Genomic DNA, 23,577 nt, shown 5'->3' with positions numbered 1-23,577 from the left:
CAGCTCCGTTCCCATCCTCTCCTGCAGCCGTTGTCTCAAAACTCTTTCCCATGCGCCCCACACACACACTGCCCCAACACACTCTTATCAACCTCCTGGCTCCACTCTCTGCCTGCAGCATTCCACTCCTCCCTCCTCACAGTCCAGGAGTGTGGACTCCCACTACCCACTGCACTCAACATCCATCCATCTGCAGTTTGGCCCTGCTGAAGTACAGCACCCACTGCATATACTCCAAAGGAGAAGGTTGGGTATGATCCCTGGACATACACAAATCTATAGCCATCCCTGGACCCCTCCTCCTCTTGAGACCTTCCATTCCCCCATTCCTTCCATTCCCCCATCCCCTTCCTTTTCCCTTTTTTCATTTGACTCTCTCCTGTGGTTGTTGTCTTTCAATAAAAGAATTGTGTTTGTTTGAAAGCAATTTTTATTCTATTAACAGAAAGCAAAAAGAGCACTGCAAAGCAACATACAGTTATGTTAAGGCTCCTTCTTGCATCATGTGCACCAATAACCTCCTAGCATTACAAGCACTGCAATCCCGAGCATAGCAACAAATATTAAAAGGAGTACTTGTGGCACCTTAGAGACTAACAAATTTATTTGAGCATAAGCTTTCGTGAGCTACAGCTCACTTCATTGGATGCATTTGGTGGAAAATTCAGAGGGGAGATTGATATACACACACAGAGAACATGATCTCTGTGTGTGTATATCAATCTCCCCTCTGTATTTTCCACCAAATGCATCCGATGAAGTGAGCTGTAGCTCACGAAAGCTTATGCTCAAATACATTTGTTAGTCTCTAAGGTGCCACAAGTACTCCTTTTCTTTTTGCGAATACAGACTAACACGGCTGCTACTCTGAAACCAACAAATATTAGTGGCTTTCAGCTTCAAATTGCTGCCTCAAAGCATCCCTGATCCTTATGGCCTTGCACTGTGCCCGTCTAATAGCCCTGGTCTCCGGCTGTTCAAACTCAGCCTCCAGGCACTGAGCTTCTGTGGTCCAGCCTTGAGTGAAGCTTTCACCCTTCCCTTCACAAATATTATGGAGCATGCGGCTATAAGCACAGGAATATTGTCATCGGCCATGTCCAGCTTCCCATACAGGCATCGCCAGTGAGCTTTTAAACGGCCAAATGCACACTGCACAGTCATTCTGCACTTGCTCAGCCTGTTGTTGAACTGCTCTTTGCTGCTGTAAGGTTGCCCTGTGTATGGCTTCATGAGCTACGGTATTAAGGGGTAGGCAGGGTCTCCCAGGATCACAATGGGCATTTTGACTTCCCCTACGGTGAACTTCTGGTCTGGGAAGAAAGTCCCGGTTTGCAGCTTCTTGAACAGGCCAGTGTTCCGAAAGATGTGTGTGTCATGCACCTTTCCAGACCAGCTTGCGTTAATGTCTGTGAAACGTCCACAGTGATCCACAAGCGCCTGGAGAACCATTGAGAAATATCCCTTGTGATTAATGTACTCGGTGGCTAGGTGGTCTAGTGCCAGAATTGGAATGTGCGTGCCATCTATTGCCCCTCCACAGTTAAGCAAGCCCATTTGTGCAAAGCCATTCACAATCTCATGCACGTTGCCAAGAGTCACGGTCTTTAGGAGCAGGATGTGATTAATGGCCCTGCACACTTGCATTAACACGACTCCAATGGTCTACTTTCCCACTCCAAACTGGTTAGCAACTGATTGGTAGCAGTCTGGAGTAGCTAGCTTCCACAGTGCAATCACCACACACTTCTCCAGCAACAGGGCAGCTGTCATTCAATCCTGCATGTAATAAGTCACTCCACCATAACCAAATGATACACTGTGGTCATGTTGGCCTCTGCTTTTTTCACCCTGGGTGTTTCTGTTCAGTTTGCAGAACTAAGACGAACCTATCACATTCACATCTTTAAGAGAAAGTGAAGCTGTCACCTCAGAATGATGTTTGAGATAAATCTGCTTAGCAAATGAACAGAGGAGTTCAAGCCAAACTGATGTATAACCCAGGGGGACTCAGAGAAAAATACAAATTTGCCACTCTCTTAAACTGATCACAGGCTACACATGAAGTTAAATATAAATGTCAACTCAGGTTCATGTTACTGCCCTTCATTTATCACAAGTATTTAAAGACAGGCTTTATAGTTTTCTGAGCACACTGAATTAGTTCAGTTGGATTTCTAAATTGAAACACCAATGCCCAGCTATTTGGTCTTTCATTATGTAACATGGACCTACTAGTCTCGTCCTATGGAGGTTAGAGGTTGCCTACAAACACAGGCAGAGAGAAATAAAAACACACTTGACAAATACCAAGAACTGATAGTGTAAATGAACTAAGTGTCTACACAGAGTGAATGAAACAATCACATGATACACAAACAAGCATTCCTATTGTGTGTAACCATGTTTCAATGAATTTCCTGAATACAGGAGGATTCCCTAACACTCTGTTCTAAAGCAAAATATCTGGCTGCTTTCAGGGGGCTGGTCCAATCCATTATACCACTTTAAGTATAAAAAGAAAATCAGACACTGAAAGGGGGAAAATTCACCAAGCAGCCTCAGGATGTCATTGGGGGGCAGAGACTAGTTATTCTGCCTGAATCTGAATATTTTTGCTGGCTTGTGTCCCAAAGACACTAGGGACATTTTTTCAAAAATCTTCCACCATTGCTGAGACTGATTCAGCTCTGGTGTTACTACTGTTAGGCATCTCAGGGCTTGGCTACCTCACACTATCCAGCTGCGCTCAAGTCTCTGTGTAGACCTTGCTGCCACACAGGTCTCTAACTGCACTTGAATCTATTCCAGTTTCAAAATGGGACAGATCAAAGCCCATTAGGGAACATTTGTGTGTGGCAGCAGGGCCCACACAGACACTTAGTGCACAGCAGACTAGCGTAAGGTAGATTTACACCCCAGCTTGTGGCAAACTAAGTGTTCATATACACAAGCCCCTAGTGTAGATAGACTACTGCTTCTGCCTGTGTTTTAAGCACCATCACAATTAGGGTGTGAGCAGGATTAAATGACAGAGTACTTAAAATGTTGGCAGCAGCAGCTGTCTGGCTGCGCTAGTGTTCCCCTGGGTTGCTGACACCAGTGTTCGTAACAGTAGGAAATTAGGGAAAAAATGTTCCTAGTGCAAATAGGGCCTTTGGCAATTGTGGTGGAAACAGCATGTGTAACTACTCCACAACTTGCTGTTCCTGGGGAATGGCATAGGATCAACACTAGAAGATGGAAGCTTCAGAAAACTTTTAAGAGATTTTCTCCTTAGAAAGTTGTCACAGAAAATCAGCTCTATTTCTGTACTACTGCTTACCTGCAAGCTACTCTTCCATTTCAGTGACTCACAGTATAGCCAATTTTGTAGTTTGGATAAACAACGGGTCCCTGCCAAAGGGTGGGAAGGTTGTAACACCTACTGATTTGGAGCAATAGTCTTGTAACGTTCAAGGAATGTAGTTAAGTATCAGGTTCAAACTCATTTTAAACAATCCTTAGACAAGACACTCTTTCCCAGTGAAATGAATGAAACAACTATGTATCAGTACCTATGTACTGTAGCAACTATCCTGTATAAATACTTAAGATTGACAGATCTACCTCTAACATGCCCCTTCAAAAAACAAAAACAAAACAAAACACGCACACATGCACACACACACACACACACACATCACGGAGATTAAAAACTCAGCACTGACAAGCAGCACTATAGTATTACAACAAGCAAACCCCTTTAGTGTAAAAATTTTTCACTTTGCTTTTCAGACATAGAGATAGGTTTCTTTTTGGTTTCAAGATCTAGAGGTTTCAGAGTAGCAGCCATGTTAATCTGTATCCGCAAAAAGAAAAGGAGTACTTGTGGCACCTTAGAGACTAACAAATTTATTTGAGCATAAGCTTTCGTGAGCTACAGCTCACTTCATCGGATGCATGATCTAGAGGATATCCCTCAAGAAAAGTAATTGCAAATCAATCATTGTTGAGGCAATACAATGATAACCAGAGCCTAAACTGATGTTGATTAAATACATTCTGTTGAAACTTTTCAGATACAAAGATTGTTGAACTTTTTCTATGACCTCTCTCTGACACACAAACAGGCATGTGCACACCCCCCAAAAACTAAATTACAGAAGGACTTTGTTGCTTTTACTTTCCCAATATATTACTGAAGAGGCTGAGACAAATATAATCAACTTTTGTCCCACTTTTTTTTCCAAAACATTTTTATATACACAAGGAAATCCATATATTTTCAATGGTATAAACGCCACATGAGACAAAACATATGCATCTCACCATCTACACCATGTATACCCTTTCCTGTTCTGTGCTGTACCATATCTGAATAAAAGTAATGCTCAGGTTTTTTATTTATATTGTGGTCATGCCTAGGAGTCCAAATTGTGTACCACATGGAACAGAAAGATGGTCTTGTCCCAAAGAGCTAAAAATTTACAATTCAACAAATAAATATTCCTTTAGCAAACACAGTCACCAAAGCGGTAACTACTTAAACAAGTGTATTCAAATCAGGATTTTAATGTAACAAATTCAAAGAGTACATTATCCTACTAAGTGTCTTCTGTGCCCTTTATCAGAAAAGGTCATTACTCTCTCACTTCCCATATTTTCTACACTTTTTCCACCCTCAATAGAAATTTTAGAAGTCCTTTTCCCTTGGCATCTTTCAAAATCAGGTTCCATATGGATTCAAACCCCTCCACTTCATTGCTGGTTTTGTATATGGCTCATTTAAAAGCTGTTTTATCTAACTATCATGGTTAGAGAGCAGGCTAAAGCTTGGCTTCTTTTAGTCCTTTTTGAGTAGCAAGAAATGCCATGTTAACCAATATCTCCTGATATTTAGCTACTCTACTAACTGATGTCAGTATAACTGCATCGCTCAGGGATGTAGAAAATCCACACCCCTACAGCAACGTTATACTAACTGAGCACAGTCTGCCCCGGGGTTATGTCAACAGGAGGGCTTCTCCCATTGACATAGCTACCGACTCTTGGAGAGGTGGAGTATCTATGCCAATGGGAGAAGCTCTCCTGTTGGCATAAGTAGCATCTTCACTAAGTGCTACAGTAATGCCGCTGCCGCCCTGTAAGTGTAGACAAGCCCTTAGAGGGAAAAGTAGATAGTCAGACATTAGATATTTAGACTGTCAAGGTGCCCATATCCCACCAAAACACAATGGGAGTTGAAAGTGTAACTGTCTTAGGCTCTTTTGAAACTATAACCCCACAATTTCATCATCAATATATGACAAAGTAACTAATAAATATATCACTAAATCAGATGACATACAATCAAAGACAGGCCTAAAACACTTGCCACAAATCTCCGTTTCCTATTTACTATCTCTGATGCCTAGGTCAGGGGTTCTCAACCTTTTTCTTTCTGAGCCCCCCCGCCCCCAACATGCTATAAAAACTCCATAGCCCACCTATGCCACAATGTTTTTCTGCATATAAAAGGCAGGGCCAGCGTTGGGGGGGTAGCAAGCAAGATCAAAGCTGAAGCAAGGTATAGCTAACTTGGTGTCTAAGAAGACAGGGCATTCAGTGAAGGAGGGTAGTAGCAGTTAGCACCATTTCTGTCAGGCAGAGTGAGACCTGCACTTTTGGAGTGGAGGTGCAGTTTTGAGATCTAGCCGAAGCGATTTCTGCCAGATAGTGGGTCAGATAAACTTACAAATTGACTGTAACCTAAGTGCAGGGTTGGAATGAATGAATGAATGTTGCATAGCCTATGTGTAATATTTAACATATTTCATTAGCATCTTCTCTTTTGTAAACCTCTAAGAAATGCTTCTTTTATCTAAGATGGAATGTTTTTGATTGTATCTTGGGGACTGGCTGGTGTTCCCAAAAGGAACTGATTTCTGACCTCTTAAGGGAGGCAGGGAGAGGTGCAAGCGACATTAGATCTACAGGGTGGACATGGAGAGACAGCTGTCATCTTTCCTCTGAAGCTGTCCCAAAGAAAGGCTTGAAGATACTTTTGTGGCCAAAAAAGGCCTAAGGAACCAGCAATTCCAAGGCATGGGTGCAGAGATACAAGCCGTCAAACCAATAGGGATGCAATTGCATACTTAAAAGTCAAAGGACACTGTACCATTCTTTATCCTGTCAGGCTGTGGAGTTGGCATGGAGGGGAACCTTTTATGTTTACATCTGTTCTTTGGATTCACAGACATGAGACATGACATGGGGTACATATCTTAATTGGTGAAGAGAGACAGACAAACTTTGTTTACACACACACACACACACACACACACACACACACACACTCTTAGTGCTTGTGAAACATGCCAAAGTGACAGCTGCTCTGATCACTGATTGGCTTCTTTCTTTCTCCATAGTCCCTCTCTCCCTTTCTCTCTGGTCTGCATGGCTCAGGGACTATCCCTGCCAAAGTTTTGGGTGAGAAATACAGAGACACCAGAGAACAGTGACTGCTCATTAATAATCTGTTATAGCTTCCGCTAAATGCTTTACAGTAGTTCATCAAGATTACAATACAATCACTGATTTTCAGCCATGTGTTGCTTGGGACGATGTCAGAGTGGACTGAAGGCTGGTTTCAGACATGTATCACTGGAGCAGGTGGAGGGGATATTTCCAGGAAGTGGGAATAGGGAGAATCACTGGAAAATTTACCAACCTTGGATTCTGGTTCCTGCAGTGATTCTGGGTCTGCCAGGTAGAAGTGCAGAATCACATGCTCCTCTTTGTCCAGCATGTACATACCCACACCCCTCATGAATGCTAGCTTACTTGTTGTGTGCTCTTCTTCAGCAACATGCTTCATATTTGGTCAATGGGGGGTTATGACACAATGCACATGTAATCATGTACCATGGCAAGTGCAGACAACCTCAGATTTACACTAAGGTGATTCATGTTCCTTTTGTGTAGCTACCAGAATAAACCTGTATACAATGCACACCTATGGTACTGGGTACATTATATATAAAACAATCTGAATTAAAAAGGTGTTTGTATGGTCAGGTGATTCTCAGTGGGGCTACTCTGCATTCTTTGAGCATAAGGAGATGTGGTGGAAGTTACTTTCTGTGCTATTATTTATGTTTGAATTCAAACTGCTATCTAAACTGCATTCCCATAAAAGCTCATCAGGCACCATCTGAGAACACATATTATGGACAGAGCTAGTTGAAAAACTGCTTGAGTCCATGGGAAACATTTTCTCAATTAATTCCTATATTTTGACCTTGAAAGAACAACTCTGCTTGCTCAGAAGTTTGGTAGATGGAGCTCTGCAGGTATTGACATGTTCACTGGTTAGGATGATGTTTATGTAGTTCACAGAGATATGGGATAAATAAACCTTCAAGTCTACAAAGGAGCCATGAATTCATAAATACATAAAATAGAAAGTGATTTATTCACTGCTAGAACAATTATTCTAAAACTGATTTTCAGCCATTATATTTATTTCCAAAGTGTTTATTTATCTTCTTCTTATCCTGTTGATGGTTTTAAATGGGTTCTGGTAAATTGCATTAGGGATATTGATCATAAAGGAAATTTGGCAGCACTCATTAATAGCTGCACTTAAGTATTTGCACTAAATTCAAAAGGCCGTGTTCTCTATCTTCCAAGTAAATGTATGCCAAAGGGGAGAATTTACTAGGGAAAATACAGGATAGCAGAGGGGGACTAGTTATGCTGCATCATCCCACTAAAAACACAGGTTGGGGAGATTGTGAAAGAGCAGGGAGGCATGCACAGCTGAGGTGCCTTGGTACTCTGTGACCTTCTCACCAACATCAACAGCACATCTGGGTCAAACTGCTCTGCTGCCACTGGTTTCTCACTAGTGCTTGTACTCCTGAGAATCCTCAATTGATTGCACTAGCTGTCTAAGAAATGATTAATGACAGCTTACTTGGCCTAACTTCCATGACCTGTGATGTTGCTTTTTCAGAGGAATATTCCACTATCCCTTCTGCACCTCCTCCTTTTAGTTATGCACAGTCCCTTGATTGCATGATCCTCGTAATGCATGCTGGTTGGTGTAGAGCGATTGATTACATCAGCATGGAGGTGTGCAGCATTGCCAACTCCAGCAATTTTATGGAGAGTCTCATAGTTGGTATATTTCTGAAAACCACACTCCTAGAATCCTGTGATTATGTGAGAATCTCAGCTTTCATTTTTAAAGAAGATTCTAGTCCTCAGAGTTGTAGAGAAAAGCCTGAAAACATGACCCTAAAGGCTCAGAACCCAAAAGTAATAAAGAACCTAGATTCCCCTTCCTTTCCTCCCCCAACCTGATGATTTTTCAACATTTTAGGTAAGCATAACACTGGGTATGGGATACTACCACAGCGTTCCTAAGCCCCTTTCTGAACAACTACTACTAATATGGCAGCACCTCAGGGAATGCAGAAATAAAAGCTGCACACTTCAATTTGGAGACCTAGACAGGTTGTATCATGCTCCTAGCTAATTGCACCATCTTATTACAGAAAAATCTCAACTGTATGTGGGAGACTATATAGGCTGATGCTCTGGCACAAGTTTTAATAAAACGGAGATGTTATCATACAGTTCTTGGAATAGCCTTTTTGAATATATCTATAGAGCTGCAGCTGGACCCATGCCATCATCCAAGGGAATGGGGCTGGTTGATTCAGACATATTCCTGGGAAAGAAAATTAGTGTATGGATTCTTTTGACTTACGTGAAAAAGACTATTACTCAACTGAAGATTAAGGAGCCTCCCTCCATTATGTTCTGCACAATATGAAGTACTGAAAGGTACATCTCTAGAACAGGCTATTTGTCAAAAACATTTTGTGAGGAGAGTTGGCTGAATAATGGCTTCTTTTGGTTTGCTAGCAATTCTACAAAACTGGAAAAAAGTTTCACTTCAGGTCAACCAGAATCTCCCCCCAACCCCGAGTTTTTTGGCAAATTGAGAAGGCATAAAACATTTGGAGTCAGATCGAACAAAACATTTTATGAATGATTATGAATGGGTAATGACTGGCACTGAATAGTCATTGGTCCAGGAAAAGAGAAAAGGAGTACTTGTGGCACCTTAGAGACTAACAAATTTATTAGAGCATAAGCTTTCGTGAGCTACAGCTCACTTCACCGATGAAGTGAGCTGTAGCTCACGAAAGCTTATGCTCTAATAAATTTGTTAGTCTCTAAGGTGCCACAAGTACTCCTTTTCTTTTTGCGAATACAGACTAACACGGCTGCTACTCTGAAACCAGGAAAAGAGAGTGAGAGTAACTCTGTAGCCTGGTGATTAGGGCACTCACCTAGCATATAGAAACCCAGTTCAAGTCCCACCTACAATGACTATTTAATTACTTACACCAAGGGGAACAGCTCCTACAAGAGAGGTTGAGGAAGCCCCATTCCAGAATATCCCATAGCCCAGTGACAAGGGCAACCTCCTGCAACATGGGAGATTCAAGTCCAAGCCCTTCTCCATATGAACTGAAGCCCCACATCCAAGGAGAGCGTCGTAACTACTGGCCTAAAAGTTACAAAGCAGGCACGACCACCACTGCTTCATTTCAACACCAACATTTTGATTTTTTGGTTCAGTAGAAATTATTCAGTGTACTGGACACCAATCTGCAAACAGTTTTGGGTCAAATAAAATGGCATCTTTCAACAAATAAACTATTTGCGAAACAAATTCCACCCTGCTCTAATTATGAGCTAATTTACTATATACGAGGAACCAGGGACAAGTAGTTAGATTCTATAGTGAAAAATGTGCCCCTTCCCTTTTCCTCTGATGATGCTATTTCACAGGCTTTACTACCAATCTCAATTTAAAAAATGCCCTGTAGTACAAGAGTAATACATCCTTAGCTGACCATTTAGACTGGTTTTAAGTCTGTTTTGTGCCCCCACATTTGAAATGTAACTTGGATAAAGTATATAGTAATGCACATTTTCAAAAATAATCTAGTAATTCTGGTATAGGTTAGTGGCTGAACTTTCATGGGGAAAAAATCTGAGAATCATCGTGGACAATCGGACAAATACATTTTAGCAAGTTTAAAAACAATAGCAAACGCTATGCTAGTGAGCATTAAGCAAGAAGAAATAAGAGGACATATTTAACAATGACACGTTCTTATGAGATGTACTGTGTTCAATATTGCTTAGAAAAGATATAGGTCATTTAGCAACTTCTCAGAGGGACATTTTAGTGGGATATTACAGATATAGTGGGACTTCTAGAGAATGAGATACTGTAAAAGGTACATTCATTTAGATATGGGAAAAGCTAGAGGAGACTAAAATGGAGGACAGTATTAAATATGCTGAAGGACAGCGTCTGAACTGATTATTTTCTTCTTTTGATAACAAAGGGTTACTTCAACTGGATGGCAAATAAATTGAGAATAAAAGGAAATACCTCTTCAAACAGCACATCATTGAACAGTGGCCTTTACTGTGTGGGAGGTTCCCAAACTGTGATCCCTGGGGAGCTTTCTGGTCATATGGTGCTGGCTCTCCTCCTTGCTTCCAGCAGCTAAACTTGCATTAAAAGACAGTGGAAAAATATTTAAATACTTTCCTAATTTTTTTTTGCACATAAACAATTTCTGTCATTGCCATGGGGATGTTTTGCAATTGCCAAGAGGAAGGGAGGAGCCCTGGACAATCATATATAGGAAAGGAGGAGGTCCATAGTCTCTCCACCAATATGTGGTACATGCTGCGATAATGTTTGATTGCGCTTGTTATTGCAGGAGTTAAAGAGAGGAAATTGCATTTTATGAACAATAGCCATTAGGGTTATGCATGCTAAGAAAGGGGACTTATAAAATCTCATGCTTCCAGATGTAAACCAATAGCCACGCCTCACCCAGCAATGCACAACTGGCCAGCTATGTTACAGGGTATTTTCATCTTGTTCGGAAGCACCAAGTAATAGTCGCTAATGAAGGGAATCTACTGGATTTGAAAGCGCACTGGTCTGACCCAGTATGGCAAAACCTACGTGGTTACGCAATGTGAAAACCTAACCTCATAAATTGGAGGAAGAGAAGGAGTTGGAGGAGAAAAAAAATCTTTTATTGTAAAAAGAAACTGAAGAGGAAGCGCTTACCTATTCATGGGACCTTTCCCACACTAATCAATGACCAAATAGCTCATCATGTGTCTCTGTTTAAAAGACAGAGAACCTCTTTTCTCCAGCTGACCTTGACCTATAAGGTAGTAGCAATCCTGAGGTGGCCAAGGCTAAATGATACATGAATGATTTACTGTTTCAATCTGTCCTAGTGAGGGGCTGCTTAAAAGCCTACCATCCATGAACCATGAACTAAACAGATGCCAGAACACTGAAAAAATCAACTGAAGTTATCAACAGCCCATTGAGGGAGACCCAAACCAATGGAGATACGCAGGTGATGAATGCCATTATAAGAATTTAGATGACATACAGGGAGCGGTAACCAAATGTGAACCCACAAATTGGAGTAATCTAAATTTTATCACACATAACAATAATCTATTCTGGGCACAAAGGTTCAAAATGTAGGACCCTTTCAAAATTTGGCCCTAAAGGTTGTGGCTCACGTTCACAAAGCAAGTCAGTAGTAAAAACCAAGACCTAGAGCTCAGGAGTACTTACTTTCCTTCACTCGCAAATCCCTTCTCTAACCAATAAACACACGGCTTCTCACAACATTCTACTCTGGATTGGGATTTGGAACATGCTTAAGAGTTGGTACTATCTTCACAGAATCAACAAACTTTTCTTTTCATTCATCTTCCCTCCCTACCATGGTTTGGTTACTACCATGAAAAGAGCCCACAGCAGTAGCTGAGTACACAGCTGCATAACCAGTGTGTTTTGGGGTTGGTTGAAAACTATTTTACAAACACTTATTTTCCTGAAGAAATTCTCCTAAACTCTTTCTCTAAAACGTTAAATTGAAACCAGAAACTAGAGCTGAGGCTCGAAGCTCACTTAGGCTTTCAGTTCCTTTTATGTTTGCACTTTGATTAATCTAGTCTAATCTTGAGAGTTATTTTTGTACACAATTTCCTGTAATTAGACAAATAATGATATTATTTCTGAACAATCTACTGTGTAGTCCTCATCAACAATGAATTTTGTGCACACAGGATAAAGTATTGTTCCAATGGACAGAACTTCACTGATACCATAGTGGAGGAAATAGAGTTGAATCTTTACCACAGCCATGACAGAGAATTTTAAAATACTTTTTTGTTAAAGAAATGAATCCATTCTATATTTTCACTGTCCTCCTTTCTTGTTTCATCTTTCACTGGTCATTGATAAACCATAGAAATCTTTACTGTGGATTCTTGAGGGCCAGATCATTTATAGTTGTGGATAGTTGACTATAAATGCCCTAACACAGTGGTTTTCAACCAGGGGTCTGCAGATGCCTGGGGGTCAGCAGACTATGTCTAAGGTGTCCACAAAAAGTTGTCATTACCATAAAACAGTAGTTTTCAACCTATGTCTAAGATACCCGAAAAGGTCTGCACCTGCATTTAAGGTTTTTTTTAGGGGTCTGCAAATAACAAAAGATTGAAAACCACTGCCCTACCAGGCTGCCAGTGCTGCTATCCAAAGGAAGGATGATTTTGCTCCCCAAACAGTTTTGGAATTATTATTTGCCTCACAGTAATTCCTAGATAATCCAGTTGGGGTTGGGATTCCGAAAGTTTTCAATGGACTCCTAGGGAAAATTACAAAACAGGGTTGTTGTTTTTGGTCCTGAAGCCCCCAACGAGGTCACTATGGGTGATCAAGATGGCATTCACGTTGCTTTCTACATTAGTGCAGATCAAGATAGATTCAAAAGTGAACCTACCTGCATAAGTAATGCCCAAGACTACAGGTGCATTACCAAAGGCTGACTCGAGAGTCATGCTGTCCTGGGCCAATGCACCAAATCTCTCCTCTGCCTATATGCTGAAATCCCCAAGATCATCAGTTTTGGCAACTCCAGGAACAAACATGACAGCATCTTTCCTCCCTGGTGGGAAGCTTGTCATGCCATTAGTTGAAGCACTGATACACTAGTGTAATCCCAAATTTCACCCACTATATGGACCACTCAAAGATCGGCATCTCTGGGAAGAGGCACTCCACACATTTAATGCAACTTGCTAAAAGCATGGGTGTGAAAAGAACCAAGGAACACAACTCCCTAATTTAGAGGTGGCCAACCTGTGGCTCTGGAGCCACATGCTGCTCTTCAGAAGTTAATATGCGGCTCCTTGTATAGGCACCTATTCTGGGGCGGAAGCTACAGGCACCAACTTTCCAATGTGCTGGGGGGAGGATGCTCACTGCTCAACCCCTGGCCCTGCCCCCAACTCCACCCCTTCCCACCCCTCCCCTGAGGCTGCCATGCCCTTCCCTCCTCCCCCCCAGAGCCTCCTGCATGCCACGAAACAGCTGATTGGGAGGTGCGGGGAAGGAGGAGGAGGTGCTCATTAGTGGGGCTGACGGGAAACACTGGAAGCAGGGCAGAGGGAGCTGCTGATGTATTACTGTGGCTCTTTGGTATGTACATTGCTAAATTCTGGCTCCTTCTCAGGTTCAGATTGGCCACCCCAACCGAATTCATCATAATCAGAGAGGGCAAACTATACACAGACCCAGTTAATCCGGAACAGTTTGTACAGTCCAAGTTTTATCAGAATCTGAAAATTTAAATGCAACAGTACATACAAATGTGTTACTCATTTAACCTTTAGATTCCTGTCCATTTTACTGTATAATAACTGGGATTACACACATTAATATATTATCAGAGTTGAAAGGTTAAGCCTTTCAGACACACAGAAGGGAGGGATAGCTCAGTGGTTTGAGCACTGGCCTGCTAAACCTAGGGTTGCGAGTTCAATCCCTGAGGGGGCCATTTAGGGATCTGGGGCAAAAATTGGGTATTGGTGCTGCTTTGAGCAGGGGGTTGGATTAGATGACCTCCTGAGATTCCTTCCAACCTTGACATTCTATGATATTAGGGCAAACTCAGCATGAAGTTAACAGGTCTATGTCCAAATATCAAATTTCTTGGTTGTTATAATACAATTTTTTACTTTTATGCTGAAAACTATGCTTTGGATCCCCACCCTCAGTTAGCTGGCACATGACTCATAAGCAAAATACTTCTCCATGGGAGGTCACAAAATGGATTTATGATTTTGAATCAAATATTCATTATTTAGCAAATTACTATCAAATATGTTGCTCCTTGTTAATGTATTGCATCTAAAAGGAACAACTGAAGCAATGTCTGGGGAGTTAACAGAAGATAAATAAAGATATAAATAAAATATAACAATACTGGTAAATTACAAAATATTTTATATTTCACAGAAGATTGGCAAATGTGCATTAAAAACTATCAGCATTGCTTTAAAACCTGTTTCTTTAATATAGCACTAAGTTTTAAAAAATAAATATATATAACCCAATTAACTAAATATTTTATTCATCTTTAAGGGATATTAAAATACATTTGTATACAGTACATTTGAGTATAACAACTTTGAACATAATGGTGCAATTAACTTACATAACATACAGACAAAACATTTTGAACAAACTCATTGCTAACTAAGGCCCTGATCCTGCATGTGAGTACTCTGTGTTCATGAATAGCCCCAGTGAACACAGTCAAGGCCTACAGAAGAGCTCAGGCATTAAAAAAAAGTTTACATTCTTTATCCCGAGTATTCAGGAGTAGCTCATCACCTCTCAGGATGTAACCCATACTAATTAATTATCGGCAGCAATAGAAAAAACCCTTCATAAATAGCATATAATTTAGCAATCATAATTTTTAGTTTTGAAGTGTGACCTGCAAGTTGCCTATTGGATAAAACCTCGAGGGCGCTGTGCAATATAGTAGTCAGAGTGCATAAAAAAACCCTTTCCTTTGACAATAACTTTTATAAATGTATAACATTTATAAATTATTTAAATAACCTATGTATGTTGATAATAAATTCGTGGTGTATTGCAATTTATAATCTAATTTTTTAGCATTTTACAAAATGGCAATTTTACTGATATTCACTCAAACAGAAAACATGTAGTTACACCCATCGCTAGCCAAGAATTTTCCTCTCTGACTCTTTGTATGAACTCACCCCTTTCAGCTTGGCTTCTAAACTACAAGTGAACTACTGAGCCACAGCAAATGTCTGTCTTGTCTCTGTAATAATGACTAAAGCCCATCATCCTGCAACTTGTTACATATGGGCGAAAGTTTCTTTGCTTGCATGGAGCCCTACTGACTTCAACAAGCGTCTGCCTATGAAAAGACACAGGACTGAGGCTGTAGTCATTCAGTACTACATTAACAACATACTGGATCTTGAGGATTTGAAGTTTTGGAAAGAATTTTAATGCCAAAAACTAATCTTGAGAAAACACGGAAGTCAATTTTAACCTTTTTATACTGTGGTATACTGTAATGCTCACTAGGACACTATGCCAACAGGTATATCAATAATGGAATTCAAAAGACACAACGCTTCTGCAAACATAACAAATGTTGCTCATCAAAAGCTGTTAATTACACAACTTTATTCTCAGGGGTAATATTTCCTTTTCAAACTGGGCACAACACACCCTGCTTTTTAATAACATTAACTAATTACATTGAAACTGCTGATGCTGCATTTTACATTTAAAACCAGTACACAATTCAAATAATATCAAAAATACACATCTGCAAAAACTGGAAAAAGAATCAAGACAGTTGGAAAAAGAAAGTACTTTTTTCATCTTTATGTAATATTGGTGTTAATTAATGCTTCTTTTCTCAAAATTATATTTTTAATATAAAAACAAAAGCAGTTATGGTATTTACTTTTGTCCACAGGTCTTAATTGTAGACACTTGACTTTTCTTCTCATGTGCTAACTTAAAATAAGATGTTCACATTTGAGTTGCATTCAGTGAGTTAAGAAAGGGTTAAGGTATCGTAGCATTTCACAACCTTCCTCAATATGGCTGTGCAGCTCTCCTCTGCCAGGGCATTCTGACTTCTCTGAAATATTATGAAAAATAAGCTCTTTGTTTGACTTGTGCTTTTTCCAATCCATGTTTTCTCACTGTGGCTAAGCTCTTCCTGCTTTGCTTGAGTTTGCTTTTATTTCTTTTTCCACTTTTTCATCTTATTTGCTTGTTTGCCATTATTTTTCTTCAGTTTCTTTGCAGCCACACCTTCATTTCTAACAGGCTTAGCTGGCAAGGGATTGCTTTTTGTTTCCATGGATCCTGGCTTTTCATTGTTGGGTGTGTCTGTGTGCACTTTTGCCCAATTCATCTAGAAGCATTGGGGGGGGGGGGGAAAGTATTAGCTATTTCAATCTGCATTAAATTTTAAACCTAAATACAGGCTTATATTCAGAAAATTGCCAGCTACATTTGGTCCACAGAGCAGTCCTTTAGAGCATGTCACAATTATACAATAGATTAATATAAGGAACCTCTTGAAAAAATACAGGAGCAAACTAAGCTACCAGAAATACTGTTTGGATGTTCTTTAATATTTTGTACAAATGCTGTGACATTTTAAAAAGTAAAGTGAACAGTTTGGATTTGTTAGTGGAAATTCTCACAGTTTGCGAAATGCATTGTTTACTCACTGCCCTATAGTTTGGGACTATGACAAATTCCATCAGAGGCTTCTCCAGACCTAGATAATCAGTTCAATATAAATTTAACATTGTGTTACACTAAATCAGTTTACTTGTGATTTAATTTTAGAAGACACGGTCATTTTCGCAGTCTGATAAATTCTTTGGTAAAATTCATTTCTAACAAACTGATTATTAAAATCTATATCTTCATGCTAACTTAGTCTGTGAAGTAACGGAAAACACACACAGTGTGAAGTTGTTCATTTTTACTAGAAGGGAATAAGCCAGTCAAATAAAATTATTTTTATGTCTGAGACATCACAATCATATTTTCCTAAATAAAAGGTAAATCACATGCCTTCAGACAAGGAGTGACATACGGCTCATATTTTAAAAATAGTCTTGTATAAAAATAAAAAGGTAGCCATTTCCATGATTATTTCACTGTTTAAGAGGATATAGTTTAGGAATGAGAATTTGAGTAACATCCTTTACCTCAGGCTCGTCTCAAAAAGCCACCTGACTTGTAATTAGAATATCTTCAAAGGCAATGAAGTTATGTGGGATCAGAAGCAGGCAACAAGCTATTTTATCTGCAATATGTTTATGAGAATTTGTCTCTCTTGATCTTACACACTTCAGGGACTAGGTTGGGGGATTTTTTTTTCTTTGTGGAACAGGAATACTGTTGTTTCTGCACATGCTCTTCATAAAAACACAAACCAGAGTGTATATCCAGAGGCTTTCCCTTCCCAAAAGAAGCAAATCAGGGTTTCAGTGAAATCAAGATGGGAAGAGGAGCAGTTACGTAAACTTTTGTTTAAAAAAAATTCCTCCTGAGATAGTTTGAGGAAAAAAATGCGATCAAAAAGGACAGCACAAAAATCTGCCTCCAGAACTCCATTTGTAGTTCTTACAACTACAATACCCACCTGCTGAAGTGAAGAAACAGATTGACAGAGCCAGAAGAGTACCCAGAAGTCACCTACTACAGGACAGGCCCAACAAAGAAAATAACAGAATGCCACTAGCCATCACCTTCAGCCCCCAACTAAAACCTCTCCAACGCATCAAGGATCTACGACCTATCCTGAAGGATGACCCATCACTCTCAAAGATCTTGGGAGACAGGCCAGTCCTTGCTTACAGACGGCCTCCCAACCTGAAGCAAATACTCACCAGCAACCACACACCACACAATAGAACCATTAACCCAGGAACCTATCCTTGCAACAAAGCCCATTGCCAACTCTGTCCACATATCTATTCAGGGGACACCATCATAGGGCCTAATCACATCAGCCACACAATACCAGAGGCTCATTCACCTGCACATCTACCAATGTGATATATGCCATCATGTGCCAGCAATGCCCCTCTGCCATGTACATTGGCCAAACTGGACAGTCTCTACATAAAAGAATAAATGAACACAAATCAGACGTCAAGAATTATAACATTCAAAAACCAGTTGGAGAACACTTCAATCTCTCCGGTCACTCGATTACAGACCTAAAAGTGGCAATTCTTCAACAAAAAAACTTCAAAAACAGACTCCAAGGAGAGACTACTGAATTGGAATTAATTTGCAAACTGGATATAATTAATTTAGGCTTGAATAGAGACTGGGAGTGGATGGGTCATTACACAAAGTAAAACTATTTCCCCATGTTTATTCCCCCTCCCCCACACCGTTCCTCAGATGTTCTTCTCAACTGCTGGAAATGGCCCACCTTGATTATCACTACAAAAGGTTTCCCCCCCCCCCCACTCTCCTGCTGGTAATAGCTCACCTTAAGTGATCACTCTGGTTACAGTGTGTATGGTAACACCCACTGTTTCAAGTTCTCTATGTATATAAATCTCCCCACTGTATTTTCCACTGAATGCATCCGATGAAGTGAGCTGTAGCTCATGAAAGCTTATGCTCAAATAAATTTGTTAGTCTCTAAGGTGTCACAAGTCCTTCTTTTCTTTTTAGTAAAATATCTGTAATCTATGGAGCAAATTTGCTTATTTCAAATGAGCCAACACATTTATTTGCATTTAGTGTGGTTACTTACCTTCTGTTTTCTCGTAGTTTCTTGGGGTCTAGGTGGAAAGGTGCATGGGACTCTTCCTTTATTAGTGTGATAGGGTAAAGGAAGGTTGGGATCTAATGGTACCCATGGAACGGAGAGGGTGGAAGGTACATTAGGCAGACTGCAGTGAGCTTTATGTAAATTATATGATGCTCTGGTCACTTTCCCAAGACAGCTTTGATAAATTGCAACTGATGAATCTCCTGAAGCATGAGTCAATAAGTAAGAGCCCTCCTGCAAACTAAAGCACAGTCATATCACAAATCAAAATTCAAGACTTACTAAAAAGTAGAGTAAATAAAACAAATCGTATTTTTGCTTCTTAGTCCAACCATTTGATCTGTTCATAATCAGAGATGGTAAAAACAGTAAATGGCTTCTGGTGGATAACGACTTGTTAAAAAAAAAAAAAAGGAGAACATAGCTGACACAGTGGAGCATCTAAGTATCTAATATTTACATTAAATATATTAACACACCTAAATAACGTATATAATCTGCAACCTGTTTATAAACAAAGGAATTAAAAAAATATATGGATGAAAATGCTAATTTATCTTCCATTTGTGTATTATTATCATTAGTTATTTAGGGCCTGATTCAGCTAAGCACTTGAGCACATGCTAAAATCCATCCCTTTTCAGCAAAGCACATAAATCATGAGAAAGCACAATGATGAAAGCATAATAATGAATTCATACACTGGAAGCTTTTTTAATTCACCCAGGATTATGTAGATTTATAGAAAGTAAAGGCTCAACCCATTCACCACCAGAAAAGTCTTAGTTACATGTCAAAGACTGGACCCAAAAACCGTGAATCTCAAAACCTTAAAGTAAGACGCTTCATATACATGCATGGCAAGAAACTGGCTTTTCGAAACAAATTTCATATTTCCAAAGTGGCTAACAGCCTGAGAAAATTTTAGCAGTTAAATAACGCAAAATAAATTAGAGAAAAAAGCCGCAGAGAACTGGTGAAGACATATTGAGAAAAACTGTGCAACTATAAGTAAGGACAAGTGAAGCCCTGCAGGGGGATAAAAAACAACAATCTGTTCCCAGTACAAGCAAAAGGCTAGCAAAGCGTAAATGTTTCCCTGGAAGCACCAATAAACGTTAGGGCCCAATCCTGCAAACTCAGCGACGTGAGAAATGCCAGTGGGATTTATTGTCTGAGGAAGGTCTACTCTTGAGTAAGGGGGCTTGTAGGATCAAACTCTTATTTTGTACCATATCTGTAAAGCATTTAGGGTTACATACTCTTTTGTACATAAAAAGTAACTGTATTATCAAAGTTAAAATAGAAATAGCAGCAGAAGAGTAGACAATCACATTACAAAAGAAAAAAAAGATCTTTGGAGCCTCTGGGTTCTACTGCAACATAAATATTTAACAACAGCAAAAAGTACTTACTCAATCACTTTCTTCAAGATATGTCGAAATATATTTAATGGATTTGCAGGCCTGTGAGTAGAAAATTCACAGAAGGTAAATTTATAAGCCAAGATTTTCAAAAGTGACAAGTGATTTTGGGAACCCTTGAGACACCCTGAAGGGATCGGATTTTCAGTAAGTAATGTTTTGATAATCAGGTCCTTTTATGATGCCTCAAGTTGCTCATCCAATAAACAGAGGCACCCGAAGTCATTAGTTGTGACTGGAAATCTTGGCCATCATACTAAACGCAGCATTTGGGAATCTTATCTAAATTTTAAACTAAAGCAAAAGGATAAAATCATGGTTCCACTTACACTCAGTGAGCGCTTTGCCACTTACAGATTAAGAACTATCATAAGAAATGACTTGGAAAAGGTTTGTTAATTCTGAAGCTGTTTCATCTTGATTTTTTTTTTAAATTGTGGTCAATAAAGTTTACTTACTTAAATAATCCAAATTTTTCTTTTAACCGTTCTGGAGAAATCTCTTCAAGCATAATGAGCTTTGACGTAAAGGCATCAATATGTCCTGAAAAAAAAATTATTAATTGAATCTCTTCAGTAAAGAAATAGCAAGAGAGAACAAACCTGGTAAGAAAAGACTTTATTAAATGTGTGTGTAGAAGCCAAATCCAATTTAAAAGAGAATGTTACAAGTTTTGCTTATCTGAAAGTCAATCAGGTAAAAAGCATTTCTAGCCATTAATGCATTCTGTATAAGTATTTGCAAATGAAACTCTACATTGCTGTAATTTTTCTCTAAATATAGATGTCCATGCTCAGGCCTGTGCTTCCAAATTATGCTGGACAGAAAACAAAATAGAAAAATCTGGACCAGTTAAACAATCTCAGGAGCAGGTGGGCTGCACTTATTAACCAGCCATACCCCATATTCTGCCTCCAAAATCCTGATGGAATTCCCACTGACTGTAACCTTGTTCATTTTTGTAATAGTGTTCTGGGTATTCTGCATTAAACTTATTATTTTTATTATCATAGTGGCTAGGAGCCCCTGTCATGGACCAGGACCTCATTGTACCAGGGGCTGTATAATCATACAACAAAAAGACAGTCCCAGTCCCACTTACCATCTAAGCCCTGGTCTACACTTGGGGGGGGAGGGGGGCGGTGTCGACCTAAGATACACAACTTCAGCTATGTGAATAGGTCAGGAGAATGGTGAGAGTTGGCTAGTGCATCATATCACTGGCCCAAGACAACATATTGAGAGAGTTCCCTCCTGGAAAACCCCTTTCATTCTAGTTTCCACAGGGGAAATCAGAATTTTATTGTTGGAAATTATAAAAAAAAAAAAAAAGTTTACTGCAAACAGAACATCATGAGTAGCAAGAGAAAATATATATTTTGTGGACTTCACAAGCTCATTACAAATCTGCAATTGTAGAACCAATGAATTTTAAAACAACCATTATACTCAAATGGCTTATCCCAGTTATTTTATATTCAATGCCAAACATTAGGTAATTCATTATTTGATGTTGTGGAAGATTACTGAATAAACATCATTATTCTTAATGGATTAGAAACAGGAAGAGGACAACCGGCACAGAGGTGCTCTCATTAGAAAATAGAATATTAGGGTTAGAAGAGACCTCAGGAGGTCATCTAGTCCAATCCCTTGCTCAAAGCAGGACCAATACCAACTAAATCATCCCAGCCAGGGCTTTGTGAAGCCTGACCTTAAAAACCTCTAAGGATGGAGATTCCACAACCTCCCTAGGTAACCCATTCCAGTGCTTCACCATCCTCCTAATGAAATAGTTTTCCTAATATCCAACCCAGACCTCTCCCACTGCAACTTGAGACCATTGTTCCTTGTTGTGTAATCTGCCACCACTGAGAACAGCCTAGCTCCATTCTCCTTGGAACCCCCCTTCAAGTAATTGAAGGCTGCTGTCAAATCCTCCCTCATTCTTCTCTTCTGCAGACTAAATAACCCCAGTTCCCTCAGCCTCTCCTCATAAGTCATGTGCCCCAGCCCCCTAATCATTTTCTTTGCCCTCCGCTGGACTCTCTCCAATTTGTCCACATCCCTTCTGTAGTGGGGGGACCAAAACTGGACGCAATACTCCAGCTGTGGCCCCACCAGTGCCGAATAATCACTTCCCTCGATCTGCTGGCAATGCTCCTACTAATACAGCCCAATATACAGTTGGCCTTCTTGGCAGCAAGGGCACACTGCTCACTAATATCCAGCTTCTTGTCCACTGTAATGCCCAGGTCCTTTTCTGCAGAACTGCTGCTTAGCCAGTCGGTCCCCAGCCTGTAGCGGCGCATGGGATTCTTCCATCCTAAGTGCAGGACTCTGCACTTGTTTTTGTTGAACCTCATCAGATTTCTTTTGTCCCAATCTTCCATTTTGTCTAGGTCACTCTGGACCCTAACTCTACCCTCCAGTGTATCTACTTCTTCCCCCAGCTTAATGTCCTCTGCGAACTTGCTGGGGGTGCAATTCATCCCATCGTCCAGATCGTTAATAAAGATGTTGAACAAAACCGGCCCCAGGACCAACCCCTGGGGCACTCCGCTTGATACTGGCTGCCAACTAGACATTGAGCTGTTGATCACTACCTGCTGAGCCCGACCATCTAGCCAGCTTTCTATCCACCTCATCGTCCATTCATCCAATCCATAGTTCTTAACTTGCTGGCAAGAATAGTAACCTAGTCTTTATTAGCTTTTATCTAGGTACTTATGAAGGCCTGAAAATACCTTAATACGCATAAAGGAATGACAAGAAGGGAGACAACTTAATTTTTTTTAAATCTTTTTATTGGCTGAGAAACAACAGCTCCCATTTTAAACAAAGGGAGCTGATCTCAACTTCATTTACTGTGCTCACAGCAAGCATGAATGTCTTTCTTTGGAAACAAACATGGTACAGAGAGTTTGCTTTGTTGCAAATTTGGAGCAACTGCACAGCAGCATATGTCTATGCAGCCACTGCCATGTATCCCTGGAATAGTGACTGCACAGATTCAATTGACCTCTCTCTGGCCTACCTCAAGGCTCCCCTTCACATAGATGCGAGTTGAAATCCCTCATTCTATGCCATTGATCCATCAATCCCACTCCCCACAGTATAGAGTCCTGTGGGGGGTCAAGGAACATAGAGCCCTTTACATAGGCCTTTGTCAAGGTTCCTTCCCCATTCCGAACTCTAGGGTACAGATGTGGGGACCTGAATGAAAGACCCCCTAAGCTTATTCTTACCAGCTTAGGTTAAAAACTTCCCCAAGGTACAAACTTTGCCTTGTTCTTGAATCCAATGCTGCCACCACCAATCGTGTTAAACAAAGACTAGGGAAAGAGCCCACTTGGAGATGTCTTCCCCCAAAATATCCCCCCGAGCCCTACACC

At 40.2% G+C, this 23,577-nt stretch overlaps 1 protein-coding gene across 4 annotated transcripts in view; it reads right to left on the bottom strand.

Moving 5' to 3' along the window:
• Positions 1-7,455: 7,455 nt before the first annotated feature.
• ICE2 (interactor of little elongation complex ELL subunit 2) overlaps positions 7,456-23,577 on the bottom strand; it is a 60,458-nt gene continuing 44,336 nt past the window's right edge. Inside the window, exons 12-16 of one of the 4 annotated variants that reach the window (XM_038420582.2) lie at positions 20,641-20,725; positions 20,174-20,224; positions 18,741-18,999; positions 10,445-10,566; positions 7,456-8,698 (exon numbers count right to left, since the gene is read on the bottom strand). In XM_038420582.2, coding sequence (XP_038276510.1) covers positions 8,632-8,698; positions 10,445-10,566; positions 18,741-18,999; positions 20,174-20,224; positions 20,641-20,725 — 584 coding nt within the window. In that variant the 3' untranslated portion in view covers positions 7,456-8,631. Of the gene's footprint in view, positions 8,699-9,237; positions 10,567-14,372; positions 16,362-18,740; positions 19,000-20,173; positions 20,225-20,640; positions 20,726-23,577 lie in introns of those variants that run through there. The other 3 variants (XR_006274506.1, XM_038420587.2, XM_038420581.2) reach the window with 3 other exon arrangements.

Source organism: Dermochelys coriacea, chromosome 10 (genome assembly GCF_009764565.3).
Source record: "Dermochelys coriacea isolate rDerCor1 chromosome 10, rDerCor1.pri.v4, whole genome shotgun sequence".
In the NCBI taxonomy this organism is placed as follows: Eukaryota; Metazoa; Chordata; order Testudines; family Dermochelyidae; genus Dermochelys; species Dermochelys coriacea.
This window is presented reverse-complemented; position numbering and strand designations above follow the sequence as displayed.